This window comes from Panicum hallii, chromosome 2 (genome assembly GCF_002211085.1).
Source record: "Panicum hallii strain FIL2 chromosome 2, PHallii_v3.1, whole genome shotgun sequence".
Taxonomy (NCBI): Eukaryota; Viridiplantae; Streptophyta; class Magnoliopsida; order Poales; family Poaceae; genus Panicum; species Panicum hallii.
In genome coordinates, this window is record NC_038043.1 from 35,064,998 (window position 1) to 35,081,633 (window position 16,636).

Sequence of the window (16,636 nt, forward strand, 5' to 3'; positions counted from 1 at the left end):
TTGTCTCCCAAATTAGGTACTAAGTTTTGCTTCCAAAATTTTTGCTTCTAATTTTTTCTCCAAAAGTTGTTTAAAAAAGGAAAAAAATATCTTCCAAATTTGATCTTAAGTTTTTGCTTCCAATCTTTTTTCTTCTTAATTTTTGTTCCCGAATGTTTTCTCTCCCAAATTTGTTCTTAAATCTTGTTTCCCAAATTTTTTCTCCTGAATTTTTGTTCCAGATTTTTGTTTTGAAATTTCACCAATATTTTGTTTCAGTTTTTTCCCAAATTGTTTTTCCAAATTTTTGTCGAGGTTTTTGTTTCTAACCTTTATATAATTTTTCTGTTCTACAATTTTTGTTTTGAGATTTGATAAAATTTTGTGTACATAAATATTTGTATGTAACCTTTTTGCGTGTACAGTTTCTTATCAAAAGATAAAGAGAAAAGGGATACACACGTATGACCTGCGATTATCTGGTGGCTTGGTGCTGCAAATTGCGATGAGCTGGATATCTGGATTCGCGTGTCTTTAAATAGGAATGGAGCACACACACGGAGGGTAGTCTACCTGGTCTGAACCCCGTAAATTTGGTGGCCCCTTCTCTAACAAGTACTTAACAAGCAACCTGTTTGAAATCTTTACAATGGTGCGTTGCAGTAGTATTGGAGATAGTCAGATAGAACAGTCCAGGAAGGCAGCAGGAATTGATGAAGAAGCTAGTGAATCCTGAGACTTTAAAATGTTCACATGCCTACGGCTCCTTGCCATTTATTGCCATGCTGGGTGCGCACTCTGCCTGCCGGAAAGAACTCTGCCCCGCCCCCAGGTGTTATTTAATGCATCATGAGACTTCTCTAGTTCCAGCGTCACCAAATTCTGTGTGTGCCAGTTGTTTATCCATTCTTGTTATTACATCACTGCTACATTACTAGTAGCATCTGACCACATAGTGCCTTCAAAACTGTTTTGCTGCTGCTGCTTCCATGAAGTATATATACGCACTTTCGTCAAAATAAATGTATATATGCACTATTTAAATCTACAAAGATTATCATTTCCTTATGTCGCGAAAAAAATTGCAATCCATGATATAGCTTTATACTCCTATGTTGCAGCTGCTGCCAGTAATGATCCTTACTGCTTAGACACTTGTTGTTGGAGCTAACTTAGCTTGTACGGCTGTATATACGACCCTAATCTTAGCCTTGATTTATTGGTGGTTGCGTTGTGTAGCATTGGGAGCGTATGTGTTTGGTCTTACTGGACGTATTCAAAACTTGTCCACATTTAGGCACATGGCAGGCAGCAGGTCTTGCTAATTCTTTTGTCAACACTTTTGTCCACAACAGCTGTGAGCACTAGCTAGCTAGCTCTTGTATTGGTTTTATTAGTATTAATTTACAGTGTAAATAAATAAATGTTTATATAAGTTATAGTACTACGTGTAGAAGTATAAATGACTTTTAAAAAATTACATGTTGTCGTAATGACAACAGCAGAGCAGTTGTTGGGACAAATAAACCACAGCAGGAGCCATTTTCTGGTGAATGTGGTTGATCTAAGAAAATGAGGCCACGCTTACACAAGCGTCCAGAGGGGGCAGATCTCTCTTCACGCTTTTCTTACTAGTATTTTACAGCGAGCATCCGACATCGTCTGTGCTGGTAGGAGGAAACAAAGGGAGTGCAAGTCAATCTTCGATTCTCGTAACAACACCAAATCTGGTCGTTAGCTAGTCATTCCAGCTATCAAATGGCCGACGTTGTGGAGTTGAGAATTGATAGAGCGCGGCCATCTCATCTGACGACCGGTCATTTTTAAGACATGCATGTTCATCCTGGTGCTCTGGACCTCCATTATCACGAAGATGTTGGCTCTCATAGAGTAGGTGAGAGAAAAATTATAGTTGAGTGGGATATGTGCTTGATGAGAGTTGCAACTAGGGGTATAAATTGGTCATCCTTAGGTGCACCTCCAATCCTTTTAGTTCAAATATTTATGCTAATTCTTCAAATTGAGATCCTATTTTGGAGAAGTAGCACAAAATTTTGAACTAAAAGGGTTCGAGGTGCACCTAAGGTCACCAATTTGCACCCATAGTTGCAACATAATTTAACCCATAGATAGAGAAGCTGTCAGCGCCACGGGAACAGGGGTCCTCCTAGCTGTGGACAAACTAAAGGTAAATAGGCCGAAAGGCCCTTTGGTCCATTAGCAGTAATAGGCTAAACTGAAGCACCTTCTAGAGGACCCAAGATCGGGAGGCCAAGCGCCTCCCTGGGACATGACGGTCCCTTCGTGGAGAAGGGATTCGCCTGTCGGTGCATTTAATGCGCCTGTCCTGCTATGACCGGACGAAGCCCGGGGGACGCGCCTTCCTGGTAAAACAACATGATTATGGGGGAGGCGTGCTAACAGACGGCGCGGTGATCATGACAGAGGGAGCCCCCCTCCCGGGTCACGTCCTGTCGTCTGGCAACGGAAGGTGGGGGGCGCCACTTACGCCTCCCGTCACATCGGACAGGCGTGGAGAGGAGCGCCGACGACCCCGAACGGCGCACAGGAAAGACCCTGAACGATGCACAGAGTTGGGGGAGACCTCGGGGCATCCCAGGGTCCCTCTAGGAGGATCCCGATCCCCGACAGTCCAAGCCCACAACGCAGGGCCCCGTCTAGCGGGCGGGCGCCACTTGCAGCCCCGGGCGATGCACAAGCCCCGAAAGAGACCTCAGGGTATCCCAAGGTCCCTCAAGGAGGACCCCAGGCAACAACAGTCCCGGCTCACGGCGTAGGATCCTATCTAGCGGGCGGGCACCATTTGCAGGTCGGCGCCCCTCATAAGGTGCTGCATTCACCCTCAAGGTGGTAGGCCTCTTTCCGGAGCCCATAAGGAAGGCTATAAATAGAATAGATGAGCAATGTGTAAAGGGAAAAAATAGACTCAACTAAAGACCATTACTAGTTCCACACAGGATATAGGGTGTTACGTTCACAGCGGTCCGAATCTGTCTAAACCTTCTTCTCCCCTGATCATTACACGGTCGGAACCCTAATGCGTGTTACACCCTTGGCTGAATCTAAACGGGAATTCTTATAAATCCTTACTTGCGGTACTCACCCACTGTCAGAAGCCATTAAAACCTCTCGTGGTAGCTTGCACATCATGTGTATAGGAATAAACTAAAATATTTTTAGATTTGTTCTAAGTCAAATCTTTTTACTTTGCTAACAATATCTCTAAATTACTTTATTTCAAATAGAAACAGCTATATTATAATATGGAGAAGCTGCTGATTTCAAGTTTATAAGTTAACTCGAGTAGAATTCACGGTAAATTTATGAAAATCATTTTTTTACTTTGTCAATTTTATAAACTTTTTACAATTTATAGTTAAAACTAAAAATATTTAGCTTAAGATAAACCAAAATAGCTATATATTCTAAGACGGAGAACAGTAGTGCCAGAACTGGATGCAGGCGTACCATCTCTTCCGCATAATTTGAGCATGGCACGAGGTGCAATCTCCTATTTTCCATGAATTTGATTCGTTAGTAGCGTTGTTATTAATCATTACAAGTTAGTAAAGGGCAGTTCAGCCATTTCGCACAGTAAGTGACAAGGATAAGCCAGCATCACGCACGCAATGGCCGGAGCTGGGCGGTGGGGGGCCCGGGCGCCCCGCACGGGTGCGTGTCGGGACGGACGAAAGGGCCTTCCATGCGGGCCCCACCGGGAACAACGACCAGTAGATCCTCGAAAGGAGTGGGTCCCACGCGCGAGACCCACTGCTCAGTCATAGACGGGTCGATGTGGCCAAGCTGCCAACAAACTTCAGTTGGTGTGTCGAGGCCCGGCCACACTTCCACGTGTGGCGCCGCGCACGTATGACGGCTCTCGCTTTCGCCAACGGCTCGGATCTTCGGTGGCCTCGCTCACTGAGGCACTTCTGGAATCCTAAAAATCACAACTATCCATATAAGCCGATTATTATTAAAAAAAAATAGTCGGATTTCAGGTCCTATTTTACTGGATGTTAAGTTAGTGTCTACCAGCAGGTCCTATTTTGTGTCGTGGATTACCTTGATATGTGATTTAAAATTGAATTAGTGAAAAATGTTGTACAACATAGACGGCTGAGTTGGCTAACCAACGGAAAACTTACAACCTGTGCTCCATCATTGTATTACAACCTTTTCTAAAGTGTATCGATTCCAAGTTAAATTGCAAAAACTACTTGCAAGTCACTTCAAAATGCAAAATATCCCTAGGCAAAAACTACTTGCACTTATCATGCTGCAATTATTATCAACTACTAATAAATCATCCTTATAGATTTTACCTAACGTGGTGTTAACTTTCATACTGCATTGTGTTGGAGTGCTCGCTTTAAACTACTTGCTTTTGCTTGGACTATAGGTGATATTAAAGGTTTCAACCATGAAGCATTATCTATCTCATCGGTGTCCATCTTATCGGTGTTCTTTCTGTACTGACGTTTAAATTGGGAGGATTGTTTGTTAAAGTTCTTTAGAATAATAAAATCTAGACCTTTTTTCATGGCTGATAACTCCAGTCGAGAGAATTTTATTTGGTGGTGGATCTGTTCTTTTCGATTTAGAGCTATGACGGTTGGGAATAGCATCAATAGCAGGAAAAAAAAGACTGCGTCACGGTTCCGCAAGCAAAGCCATCGAGGATTCCTAAGCAGATTTTCACCTGCAGCTAGATCCCAGTGCCCTCACGCCACTAACCAAAAATCCTCAGTCCCCATTCCACACAACCACACTACACACATCAGCTCCACTCGCTAGCCCAATCTCCGCCTTCCGTCACAGAGGCACGGAGCCATGACCATTCCATCATCGGAGCTCCTCCTATAGCTCGATAACTGAAATCTTAACTTATTTCCGAAATGACCATTCCATCCTTATCTGGCGCCAAATCATCTCACCATTACTAAAAGGCTTGTCCAACTCAAATCCTGCCAAATTCTATTTTTAGCCTTACGATTACACACAGTCCAACTCAAATTCTGCCCTAGTACAAGTAAATTATTTAATAATCAATTTCATACATGTATTCCACGCAAACTAAATAAATCATACCACACACTAAAGCCCTGTTTGAACTCCAGGAATGTCATAAGCGTTTAGAGAGAATTTCCTAGAAAACAGTACAAATCCAATTGTACTGTATATCCTTATTTTCGATACAAGGCTAAACGTATTTATTTGTATGCAATATTTATGCATACGTCCACGAGTTTACCAAACTGATTCCTAAATCTGTTCCAAGAATGCATTCAGACAAATAAGGGTTTACGGATCTCTCGCGATCCAACAGTAACGAGAACCAAATGGATGAGTCCCCCAACCTCTTCCAGCGTATCCATACACGTCTCATTATCAAGCATCGTCACCCGACAAACAAGACTAGTATATTAGTTGTTGAATGATGCATGCATCATTGATCCAAGCAAATCTCTTTCTCCAAGCCCTTTCTTTTTTTTTCTTTTTCTTTTTTGCAGTGCGATGACAAGCTCTCAACTCTTTTAATTTTTTTTTCGCTCAGCAAGCGTGCAAGTTGGGTTGGAACGACTTGCAAGCAACGATGAGGCGATCAACCATCTCATCACTCCTTTTCATGGACTGATATAGATTTGTGTTAACAAAAAAGTGTCTACTTGCCGCATCTTAGACACGCATGATTGCACGAGCAAAGCAAACAGTAATCATGCTTGCACGCTTATCAGATCAAGCTAATCGGATCCGGCCTTGCACGCACGGGTCCGGTATGTCCCTTCGTAATCTAGCACTTGGTTAGCTGTATTTGCTTTCATGGACGCATCCAATGTGATAAAAATTTTCTTTAATACAAAAAAGCTTTTAACGAATAGATGAGCAGCGGGTCTGCAACTGCTGAATCATTTAGCGGTTGCAGGATTATTATATTTTTTCCTAAGAAAATTATGAGACCGTTCGTATACCGTCTTTAATTTATGTGTGTCATCCATGTCAAATTCTGTGCCAATTTGATGATATCATTCGATCGAGAGTGTTATTTTTTGCAGTCAGGATGTGCACGCACAGTCGCCCGTGCCGATATCCAAAACGATAACGATTTTCCTCCCAAAATGCAGGGTTTGAACGACCCCAACTCGATCAGGTGCGCATGTGCATATGCACAGGTCGTCGCACAAGGTGGTCTACACAGGTGGCGGTCGTAGAGCAGCAAGGGGCCTGGCCGCCGTGCCATCCGGAGGAGGTCGCCGTCGCCGGGTGCGTGATGGGCGGCGACACACGCCGGCATTCGAGCGCCCGGATATTTTCTATTCTCTCGGTCACCAGCCCATGCCGCAGCTTATTATTATTATTATTATTATAGTTACTATTGAGGGCAAGCTTATTATTATTCAGCTGAAGAAATTAAAAATGTTCCTGCAATATAATTTCGCAGTATGTATGTAGAGTAGAGGTGACGCGGCAAGCAATGCTTGCCTAAGCAGTCACGGCTAACAGTTCCGAGCAGGGCCCTACTAGCTGCCTCTAATTTGGTATGCTTAGTGTCACTTTCGAGTTGGGAGTTCTCCCGCCATTATTGCGCGCGCCGCGCTTTGTTTTGTTTCCACTTTTGAAATCTCTTGTTGGGTATCTACGTCTTTTTTCAAGTTTTCATGGAATTTGAAATTTTCATTCAAGTCTTTTGAGGATTTTTCATGTTACCGTTTCGTGTGTAAATCACTATGCATGGTTTGAGCAAGATATGTACTTTTTGGTAGCTGTATGGAAAGGCGGAACAGTATATACTGCGAAACTTGAAACTTCCATGGTGCACTTTCATCTTTCCTAAATTATACAGAGATTGTGTTGTGAATCCTTCATGCATGCTCTGAGTCTCAACGGTCATGACTGAAAAACATCACACTATATCTGTAGGTTGGATCTTCCTGCTTCTCCACCAAGATGCACGTAGAGACGCAGATAAAAAGAAAAGGAAAGGGAGATGATAACGTTGGTGTTGCACGATCAAATCTTTGTTTATTGCTGCTGGGTGGCTAGTCGGTTTGGGTATATATGTTTGGTGGCCAAATTTTATAAGTAATATTATCATGGCATCCTTCAACGTGAAGATACATGACGATGCATTGCGTTGGGGTTGCGTCCGAGCCACGGAGTCATACATTTATCTGTGTCATACACTCCTACTAGTTCCCTTCGGTCCAAAATACACATATATCGATTAAAATGTGTGTGGCCTTTAATTTTTTTTGGTCACTCATAGCAATAAAAATGGGCAGTCCATCAATAGGTTGGAGGCTTTTACAGCAAATGATTTCCCGTATAACTCAAACAAATTGATGAGTTTATTTGTCGACGCCATGGGTTGCCATCATTTCTAGCTAGTGACCATGATCAAAGAACAACTTTTTCTCTTGAGGATGATCCAATTTTCCATACTCTAATTTCCTTGTTTTAATGGAGCGGTCATGATACATTACCTGGCACAAAGTTGGAATTTATGCTGGAAAATAGCAAGAAGTGTATATTTATAATTTTATATAGATCTGGTCTCGCATATGGGACATGCCGTATGCCTAGCACCCGCCATGGGGCTCTCTAGTGCCGGCCGTGCCTTGGCAGGCAGAGAAGGAAAATAGCAAGTGGCTGAAAGAGGAAGGGTAAACTTAATCTCAGTTTTTCCTACTAGGATCCCATTTTCCCAAAACACTATAGTCAAATACTAACATTCATACACACAGCACCAAGGTCACCCTGATCCATGGAGTTGCTGCCACAGAGTAGACAACACCCTGGGAAGGGGGATTGAGGCCTTGATATCTGTAAGCATTTTCTTAATGTTTTGGTTATGTGGAGTCTTTTTGTTGATGCTCTTTGTTTATTGCAATTGGTGTGCAAGCTTGGGATTGCTTCTCCAATGCAGTCCATCATTACTCCACCCCCCCCCCCCCAACCCCCCCCCAAAAAAAACCATTCCCACCATTTTGAGGACAGTTCTGATAAGATTTTCACCCCTTTTGATTTTCTCTTAGTAGGGATGAGTGCAGCAGTGCCTTTGAAGATTTAACTAGCGCTGTAAAAAACACTACACAGTATCAGTTAATATGAAATGAAATATGATGTGAGAGAAAGTTAAGTTAAATCTAGGAAATGGAAAAGTGTTTAACTAGCTGATGTTTGTTTCAATACTAATTAATAGGATTTGGTTTTTGAGAGAGGAACCTCCCAAACGGCCCTTTTCCCCGTTGGACACATTCTGTTTGGCTTGTATTGGGCGTATGCCTTTGTTTGTGTACTGAGGCTGGCTGAAATGTTGAGCCTCCAGGTGACAGATCCATCAAAGTACATGAATTTGGGCTCCCATATGGTTGCTTGAGCCCTGTGCGGGCAGCCAAGCCAGAGATGGCTCCTTGGGCATGAAACAAAGCAAGGGCTCCCCCTTTTCTCCTCTTTCTTCCAATAGAATAGGCGCATACATCCAAAATGGCATTGTAAGTTGTGTATGTCTTGAAACAAGGATCTAAGACTAACGTTTTTTTAACTCAAAATATTTTAATGGCACACATTACTGTCCAGAGGCACTCCTAGCCTACTAGTTCTAGGGGATGGGGGAAATGGCAGTAGCTTTGGACCTTTTCCTCTTAGCTACTCCATCACAATTAATGTGCAAACCAAGACATCTTCTAAATCCAACATTCTGTAAATTTTAAATTTCACCGTAGGTACTATTTCAAATCTTACTTTGCTATCAGCATGCAACGCGTTGCTCGCTGCTTCATAGACATGAAACTTAATTTTTTATAGCTTGAGATTTTCAACTCAGCATTCCGATCCATTTGGATAAAGCTATTAATATGTTGGTGTATTTTATTTGTATATTAGGTTTTTCGTAATTCTATATATACTGTATGTTCTTTTTCATGAACATATGTAATCACGTATCGGTACATAGACATACATATATACATACTCAACATATACATTACAAGAATAATGTTACTGGATACTATCTTCTTCATTAACTACCTTTTGTTATCATGTTCAAATTATGAAGAATTTTAATTACATGTTTATTTAGACCATACAGTATTTATGAAAAAGTTGTAGACTTTATTAGTCTATGCAAAAGGTACAGAAGATTTATTAATGGGACCGGAATAAAGAACAAAAACTTGTTAACATCAAACACTTATGTATACACATTACACAAAAAAATCGTGCAAACGATTTCTGCTTGGGACCTAGACTAAACAAAATTACTCAGGTTGGCTGCAAGATGGGCAGATGGCCAGACAGAGGGATGATCCTGGAGTCGGACTGCTCGTCGGTCATAGAGAAGTTACAAGCGGGGAGTGTCGACAGGTCTTTGGTAGCACCAATTATCCTGGATGACCTGCGCGAGAGCCAGCACCTGTCAAGCCTGTTTCGTCAAAATCGGGAGAGAGCAAAATAAGGTAGCGCATGAGCTAGCTCATCTAGCTATCCGCTCGAATGAGTGTCGTGTTTCTTTTTCCTCCCAGAGGGTGTTAGAACTCTGGTGTGTGATGAACTCCTTTAATTTATGAATAAAGCTCTCTCCTTCCGGAAAAAAAAGAGAACACACAAAAAGCACTGCAAAAACATGCATGGTTTAGGTTAAAAAAAACAGATCAGGTTTAGTTGGTCCAGAATATGGATCGATCCACAAATTCACAAGAAAAACTAATGTCTGTGCATTAAAAATGGTGCATACTCCCTAGTCCTGGACTGCATGAAATTAATTGAGGATGCCATATGCATAAAGGTAACACTAAGACGTTATCAAGGCTAAGCAGCCAACACAGAAACAAATGTGCTCCACAAAACCTCCATATCTGAAGTCAATATAGTTCACTTAAACATCTACTCTTGAAGGGACGATTCGGTCACTGCATTTATGAGCAAATGACAAGGATCTTGGTTTGTTTAGGGTAATGGCCTCTCCAATGTCAGACAAGCAATGGGATTGTAGCACTACAGCGGAGCAAAGACAAACAATGCGATGCTGCACAATCCGGCACAACTTCTTATCCATATTGGTGCATACAAAATGTGTTAATTATGAAAAGTAAAATATTCCTGTACCTAGGTTACTCTTCAAATAGATGGACAGGAGTTGTTGATCCGACTGCCCATGAACAAAATAACCATACCTTGTGAGCATCTAGAGACCCTCTAGAAATGTATGATACACTGATTAGTCAGATCATGTTGAAGTTTACATGTTTTCATGGAGTGTTGTTTCTTTTCTTTCTTTTTGGCACCATATACATTCTAGAAGGTAGTAACACTCATACTGGCTCCTACCAACTCTCTACACAACTCCTTTTCAATGGTTTGTCCAATGTTTGTCTTGGAGACAGACACATAGGAAGTTGAATACCATCATGCATTCCCCTGCATTTAATTTGTCCAGGATTTCTGTTAGTTTGGTCACCAACCATAATCAACCACTAGTAAGTAGGAGTTGTTGCTACTGGCAACTAGTAGCCTATCTACTGAACATGAAAGCATGGTTTGTAGGACCCCGCGCGCGCCTCCTCTACTCTACATGGCTTGGCTATCTCCTGGTTTGAATGTATATTATTATACAAATAAACAAACAGGACCATATGTTTTCACAAGGAAATAACAAGATGATTATGAGAGACTCATGCTTTTATGTTTGGTACATTGAAAATATTTAATTTTTCGAACACTTACAATATTAGAATTTATAAAATGATGATGCCACAGCAGCGGTGTAAACGATCGCATTCACAAGCACCATTTCCTTCCACAGAAAATTCCTGTGTTCAATTAGCATGTGGATCCTACCATATCATCCAATCAAGGGACCGAAGCCGTACGTGTTAGTGAAATCGCAGAAAAAAAAATTTTCCGCCGTCCCTTGGTGGCAACCAGCACAGAAGGCCGGCACTAGTGCCTAAGAAATAAAGTTTTCAATCATATGGAAATACGGTTAGTTTCTCCTTTTCTTGAAAAGGACCTGAAATAAATACAAGTAGCCGATCAAGACCATTAATTTGTACCTGTATAGGCTCCATGTGTAGGTCAAGTGCATGCTTTATTGCTTATGTTGCACAACATGCATAACAAAGGGCTTATATTAGTTCCAGATATCACATCACTCGTGGTGCAAGTCCTATGTGCATGCACGGGAATATTGTACATGTATAGCATCTCCGAATTTTAAAAGAGATAGATGTATACATGCTCACATGCATGCGTACAATCCATCACAGAATTCAAGCGCCCTTAGATTTCGGTTGCTTCTGTTGACTTTGCTGATTGAGATGTTGGGATTGTTTTGTGCGAAGGATCGGAGGCCCGGAAAAACTTGATGATGTGGTGGTTTGTTCGTTTCCTATTTCTTCCGTGGTAGTGCGTAGTATATAGCGCGCGCGCACACACACACGCAAGGTGACATATGGCAATGCATAAAAGCAGCTCGAACTACCTGCTGTGTATGTAGTAGTTTCTAGACATTGCTAGCTAGTTTGCTACAACCGGCGCTTCTACGTATTTTTGGCCAATAGAAAACTAGCTACTCCGAAGGGCATTGCTCGTTTGCTAGAGCTCTTCGCTATAAAAGCTTGCTACAGTTACCATAGTACGTTGGCCACCAGTTTAGTTTATTCGGCTCTCGGTCCAGTTTTTAGCAAGTTGGAAAAACTAGGGCATCCAATTTGGCCACTTGTTCTGGTAATGCAGAAATTTAGCTTCAGATTGGAGACCTAGTGCTTTATATAATAATAATCCCGTGCACTCAAAAGGTTGCATATCAGTTGCCACTCTTTGCCTAATGAAGATTTTTTTTCGTCGAAATGCTAACATGCATATATTTTCTTCCTTTGTGTTCTTTTTTGTACTTTTGCAATCCTTTTCCTTTCAGGGTCACTAGTTTTGAAATTTTACCTTTTTTTTCTTCTATTGTCGAAGTGGAGAGAGGAGGAAATTTCATAGTACATTTGGGCCTAACTTAAACCTTATTGCGAACTGCGACGTGGAGGCCCATCCAAAACCAGCGGCGGCCCACGAAAACGGCCATACCCCTCTGAACTAACGTGCCCTTGGAGCTCCGAGCTATTTACCCGCGTATGCCATCGATAAACCCCTCCTCTCCCCTCCCTTCCGCCGACCCGCACCCGCCGCCTCCTCACCTCTGCTACTTCGCGCCGAAGCAGGCGGCGGCGCAGCGACCATCACCGCGGGGACTCCTCTGGACGAAGGCCCGCATCGAGGTATCTATCTCCGCCACCGCCTAATGGACCCTTGCTCCCCGCCGCCGATCCAAACCCTAGAGTCGCCCTCCGGCCCCGTACACCGCCGCCTCCCCGATACCTCCCCGATAATTGAGCTTGAAGTAGTTGTTCACTTCCAAGCTTACCGGTATTTTTCCGTGGATTGGCTGCAGGTGTTGCGAATTGCATTCGTTGGATTCGTGGCTCGCGCGTGAACCAACCATCCACCATCCCCGTCATGGCGTTCTGGGGTGAGCGTGCTGGCTTGTTTGCCTTGTTTACTTTGTCGCCGCTGTTATCCGTTTTGGCGCGTGATGAGTTGAATGATTGATGGATGCAGGGGTGGAGGTGAAGCCCGGGAAGCCCTACACCCACACCTACCAGGCTGACCACGGCCGCCTCCGTGTCTGCCAGGTTGGGTTTTTTTTTCCCTTCAAATTTTGCCATTTATCCAATTGACATGTGCTTCTTCGATTTCGTACTCCTATGCTCGATCTGTCAGTCTGTCACCCCGGATACTGTAGTTTTGTTGACATACTTGAGAGGGTCTTGAAATCAGGATATATATTCAATGAGCTTTGGTGCTTTTGATTATCTTCTGACATATTATCCAGTCAACCTATCTTGGTACATGATGTGATCTTGACCTTCACTGCATTAAGTTTGATTGAAACTTTAGCTTTACAATGTGGCTAGAGTTTTACGCTACATTGTATATTTCCTGGAAATAGAAGGAGGCTGATTGATTTGTTAGTTTCTTTTCATTAGGTTAGTACATGATACTTCAATTAACTATTTCCATCTTGCTGCTAGAATTGAATGTAGTTACTGGAGTGCTCGAAATTTTGTTTCTAAGCACTACCCTTTTTTTAACAGTATTGAATGTCTGCTATAACTAATTCATTTATTTTTTATAGGCTACACTTAGCAATTGTGATGTTTCTGGAAGGACGGTCCTGCAATGCAATGTTGGCAACAAGATCCCCATCAAACTTTGTAGTTTAAATCCAAGCTTGGCGGAGATGTGCCATCTAGAGATTGAGTTAGAGGAGGTTGATGATGTTGTCTTCTCAGTAATTGGTCAGAGCTCCATTCATCTCTCCGGATATTATGTCCGTGCAAGCAGCAGGTCTAATGCGGGAGATGATGAATCGTATCCTTCTCAGTACTATCATGTCTTATTTAACATTTCAAACTGTGAATCATTCTTAACATTGTAATTAGAGAATCTTATGGGGAAGATATTGGACAGTCTGACACTGATGAGGAGCATGATGCCAATGAGGACAGCTATGAATCTGACTTTATTGATGATCGTGATGTTATAGATGTTAGTGATGATGAATGCTCCTCTCCACACCGCCGCAAACAAGGTAAGAGGTTGACCCATGTTACAATGGATTCCATTGCAAAATGTCACCTAGACATACTTGCTTTTATCTTGTTTCAAATCATTTCATATTTTCGGTTTTCACAATGTGAAATACAATCTGACAGGTAAGTAGCCTTAATGACAGTTGACTTATCATTGTCAGATTATCTCTATGTTTTATTCATAAAATCACTTGGATGTATAGTCATTTTAATTTTATGAATAAATGACCTTATATTTATTTTTTGAGTTATCAATAAATTATGGGGATTTCTTTTGTTTTATTGTCCTGAAAATCAACTAGGTAGCTCCTATTTTAACATGCTAACAGGTTTTATTACATTTGTTTGGATCTGATCCTGTGTAGCTTCAAACCACATTGTACCCACATTGAAAGCACATTGGACTAGAGTGATGTAGTGTTGGTGGACTATCACTTTGATTGCTTTTTGGCTGTAATGTGAATTTAATATGCCTCTTTCTATTATATTCTTATACTATTACACTTAGTTTTGTGCTGCTTCTTTATATGGTTATTCTGTCTACATCCTTTGCATATGTGTTCACACAGAGTCATTGTACGTTTCCAGTGTGTTTGATGTGCATGTATCTGCTCACAGTTCCATCCTAATGTTTTATAACAAGTTTCCAATTTTGTTTAAATAGCTTCTGGAAAACAGACTCGTAAGGCTGAAAGACGGCGGCGTTTGAAGAAGCATCAAGTAGATAGCACTGATGATGATGATTCTCCAGTGATGAAGCCTGCTGTCAAGCACAATGCTCGTGCAATATTTGATAGTGGCAGTGATGAAGATAATGTGCCTATATCTGTTGCATTGAGCAAGAAAGACAGTGCTAAGGTTGCTGTCAAGCACGATGCTCCTTCAATATTTGATAGCTGCAGTGATGAAGAAGATAATGATGTTACATTGAGTAAGAAAGACAGTACTAAGGTTTCTGAGGAAACCAACCTCCAAAATGGACAGACAAATGATGGAACCAAAAAAAATAGTGATGACAGGAAAAGAAAAAGTTCTGCCATCAGTGAGGATCCTGCATCGTCAATGTATCTCTTGGTTCCTACTTATGCATGTGTGTATTTCTATTATCTACTACCCACTGATCTGTAACTAACAATATCTCATGACCAGGGATATAGAAGATGCTAATGCACCATCTGTTTCAAAGCAAGGTTCTGATATAAAAAAGAAATCAAAGAAAAAGATGAAAAAACAATCAGGTGGAAAAGATGAGAAACAGTCCAATATAAGAACATTGGACGATGGGTTGATGGTAGAAGATCTGTCTACAGGAAACATAGATGCAAAAGTGGCTTCTGATGGCTGCAAGGTTGCTGCTTAGTTCTTTCGATATGCTTTTAATTGAAAATCTCATATCAATGCGCTTGACAAAGTTCCCTTTATGATGATCCTGTTATCAGTAGTTTGACAATCAGATTTCTATTGCTAGCAGTTACTTAGTCGTGCATGGCTTTGCAGTCAATATACGAGTTTTCTATACCACAGCACCTTGCAGAAAAAGAAACAATGCCAACTATCTTGCTTTATTTGTGCAGGTTTATATCAAATATGTTGGCATGTTGAAGGAGGGGAAAATTGTTGAGTCTAATCTTAGTGAAAAGCCTTACAAGTTCAAGCTTGGTAATATATTTGCAAACATACACCCTTGTACTAGATATATTTGAACTCTTAATATAAATACTCACAATGTATGCTGTGCTGATTAAAGGTGCTGGAAAAGTTATCCGTGGATGGGATGTTGGTATTCGTGGTACCTACCTCAGCGCCTAATTGTTGTTTTATTTTCCCGTAGGTCATTTGACTTCAGTCTGTAGATTATAGTTTTGCTATTTACTGTAGGTATGCGTGTTGGGGAGAAAAGGAGGCTGACAGTCCCACCTTCTATGTGGTACACGTTTTACATCTTGTATCTTTTTTTTTTCCTGTATACACATCTCTAGAGATGTCCTATAACCACATTTCATTTGCATTGCTTATGGATGGTAACGTATTCTGCAGCTCTGGTGGTAAATCAGTTGTAGAAGTACCTAAAAATTCTTCAGTCATCTACGAAATTGAGTTGGTGAAAGTGAAATAAAGAGGAAACCCACATGCCAGGATTTTGCATGTCGCCTTTGCCGACAGCTGCAATTAGGAGTAGATGGATTTTGTTGTGCCACAGCTGCAATTAATATTGTGTTTCACCTGGTTTATGGTTAACCTCAGTTTTTTTAGGTGGAATTACGTGCACCACTATCTGGTTTGTGGTTAATCTCAGTTTTGTTTAGGTGGAATTACTGTGCACCACTATCTGTAGCCAGGTTACTCCAATGACTTGTCGCACGGTGGGGCATTTAATGCTACAGAACCTTGGCCTGTGGTCACCTCAAGTGTTAAGAATTTGTTTCGTTCATGTTTTTTTATAATAACTCTATATTATATATCATGAGCAACGTACACTGATGAGGTCAAAAGGATCCAAAATTACATTACCAAAAACTGAGAGTACCGCACAATGGGGTTGGTGGAAACTATTGACACAAGAGAAGGCAGCTATAATCTGGGAAATCCCAGATTTCGCATGTGAAGCAAGGTCCTGCCTGTTGATTTTAACCACCTGGAAAAACGATCCATCTTGGATTTTCTTGAAATCTGAAATAATTGGTCGTAGCCTCCAGAAAGTGTCGTCCTGATTTGTGTGAAGTTGTTGAACAGCTTCACTACTGTCTGTAGCTATAACAGCGGTCTTTATCTGCATTGCCTCTATCACCTTTGCAGGAATCTTTCTTTTAATAAAATACGTGCTCAGGCACGTTCATGAAAAAAAAAATCCTTTGCAGCAATAGTCAATGCTGCAAGTTCTGCCATAAGAACAGAACTAGCCATTGTCTTTGCTTTGATTTGTAAGAAGCAAGGGTCGCCCTGACCTGCAAAAAACAAGTAAAATCCTAAACCAGCTCCCCAAAGGGCATCAGCTG

The 16,636-nt window shown here is 41.5% G+C and overlaps 1 protein-coding gene across 1 annotated transcript; it reads left to right on the top strand.

Annotated features, from left to right (window-relative positions):
• Positions 1–12,128: 12,128 nt before the first annotated feature.
• On the top strand, positions 12,129–16,080 carry LOC112881941 (peptidyl-prolyl cis-trans isomerase FKBP43-like). The gene is made up of 11 exons (XM_025946875.1): positions 12,129–12,266; positions 12,440–12,517; positions 12,607–12,680; positions 13,184–13,419; positions 13,491–13,639; positions 14,305–14,704; positions 14,790–14,988; positions 15,215–15,299; positions 15,388–15,429; positions 15,519–15,567; positions 15,678–16,080. The coding sequence occupies exons 2-11, from the start codon at positions 12,505–12,507 to the stop codon at positions 15,754–15,756; spliced, it is 1,326 nt and encodes a 441-aa protein (XP_025802660.1). The 5' UTR covers positions 12,129–12,266; positions 12,440–12,504; the 3' UTR covers positions 15,757–16,080.
• Positions 16,081–16,636: the final 556 nt, after the last annotated feature.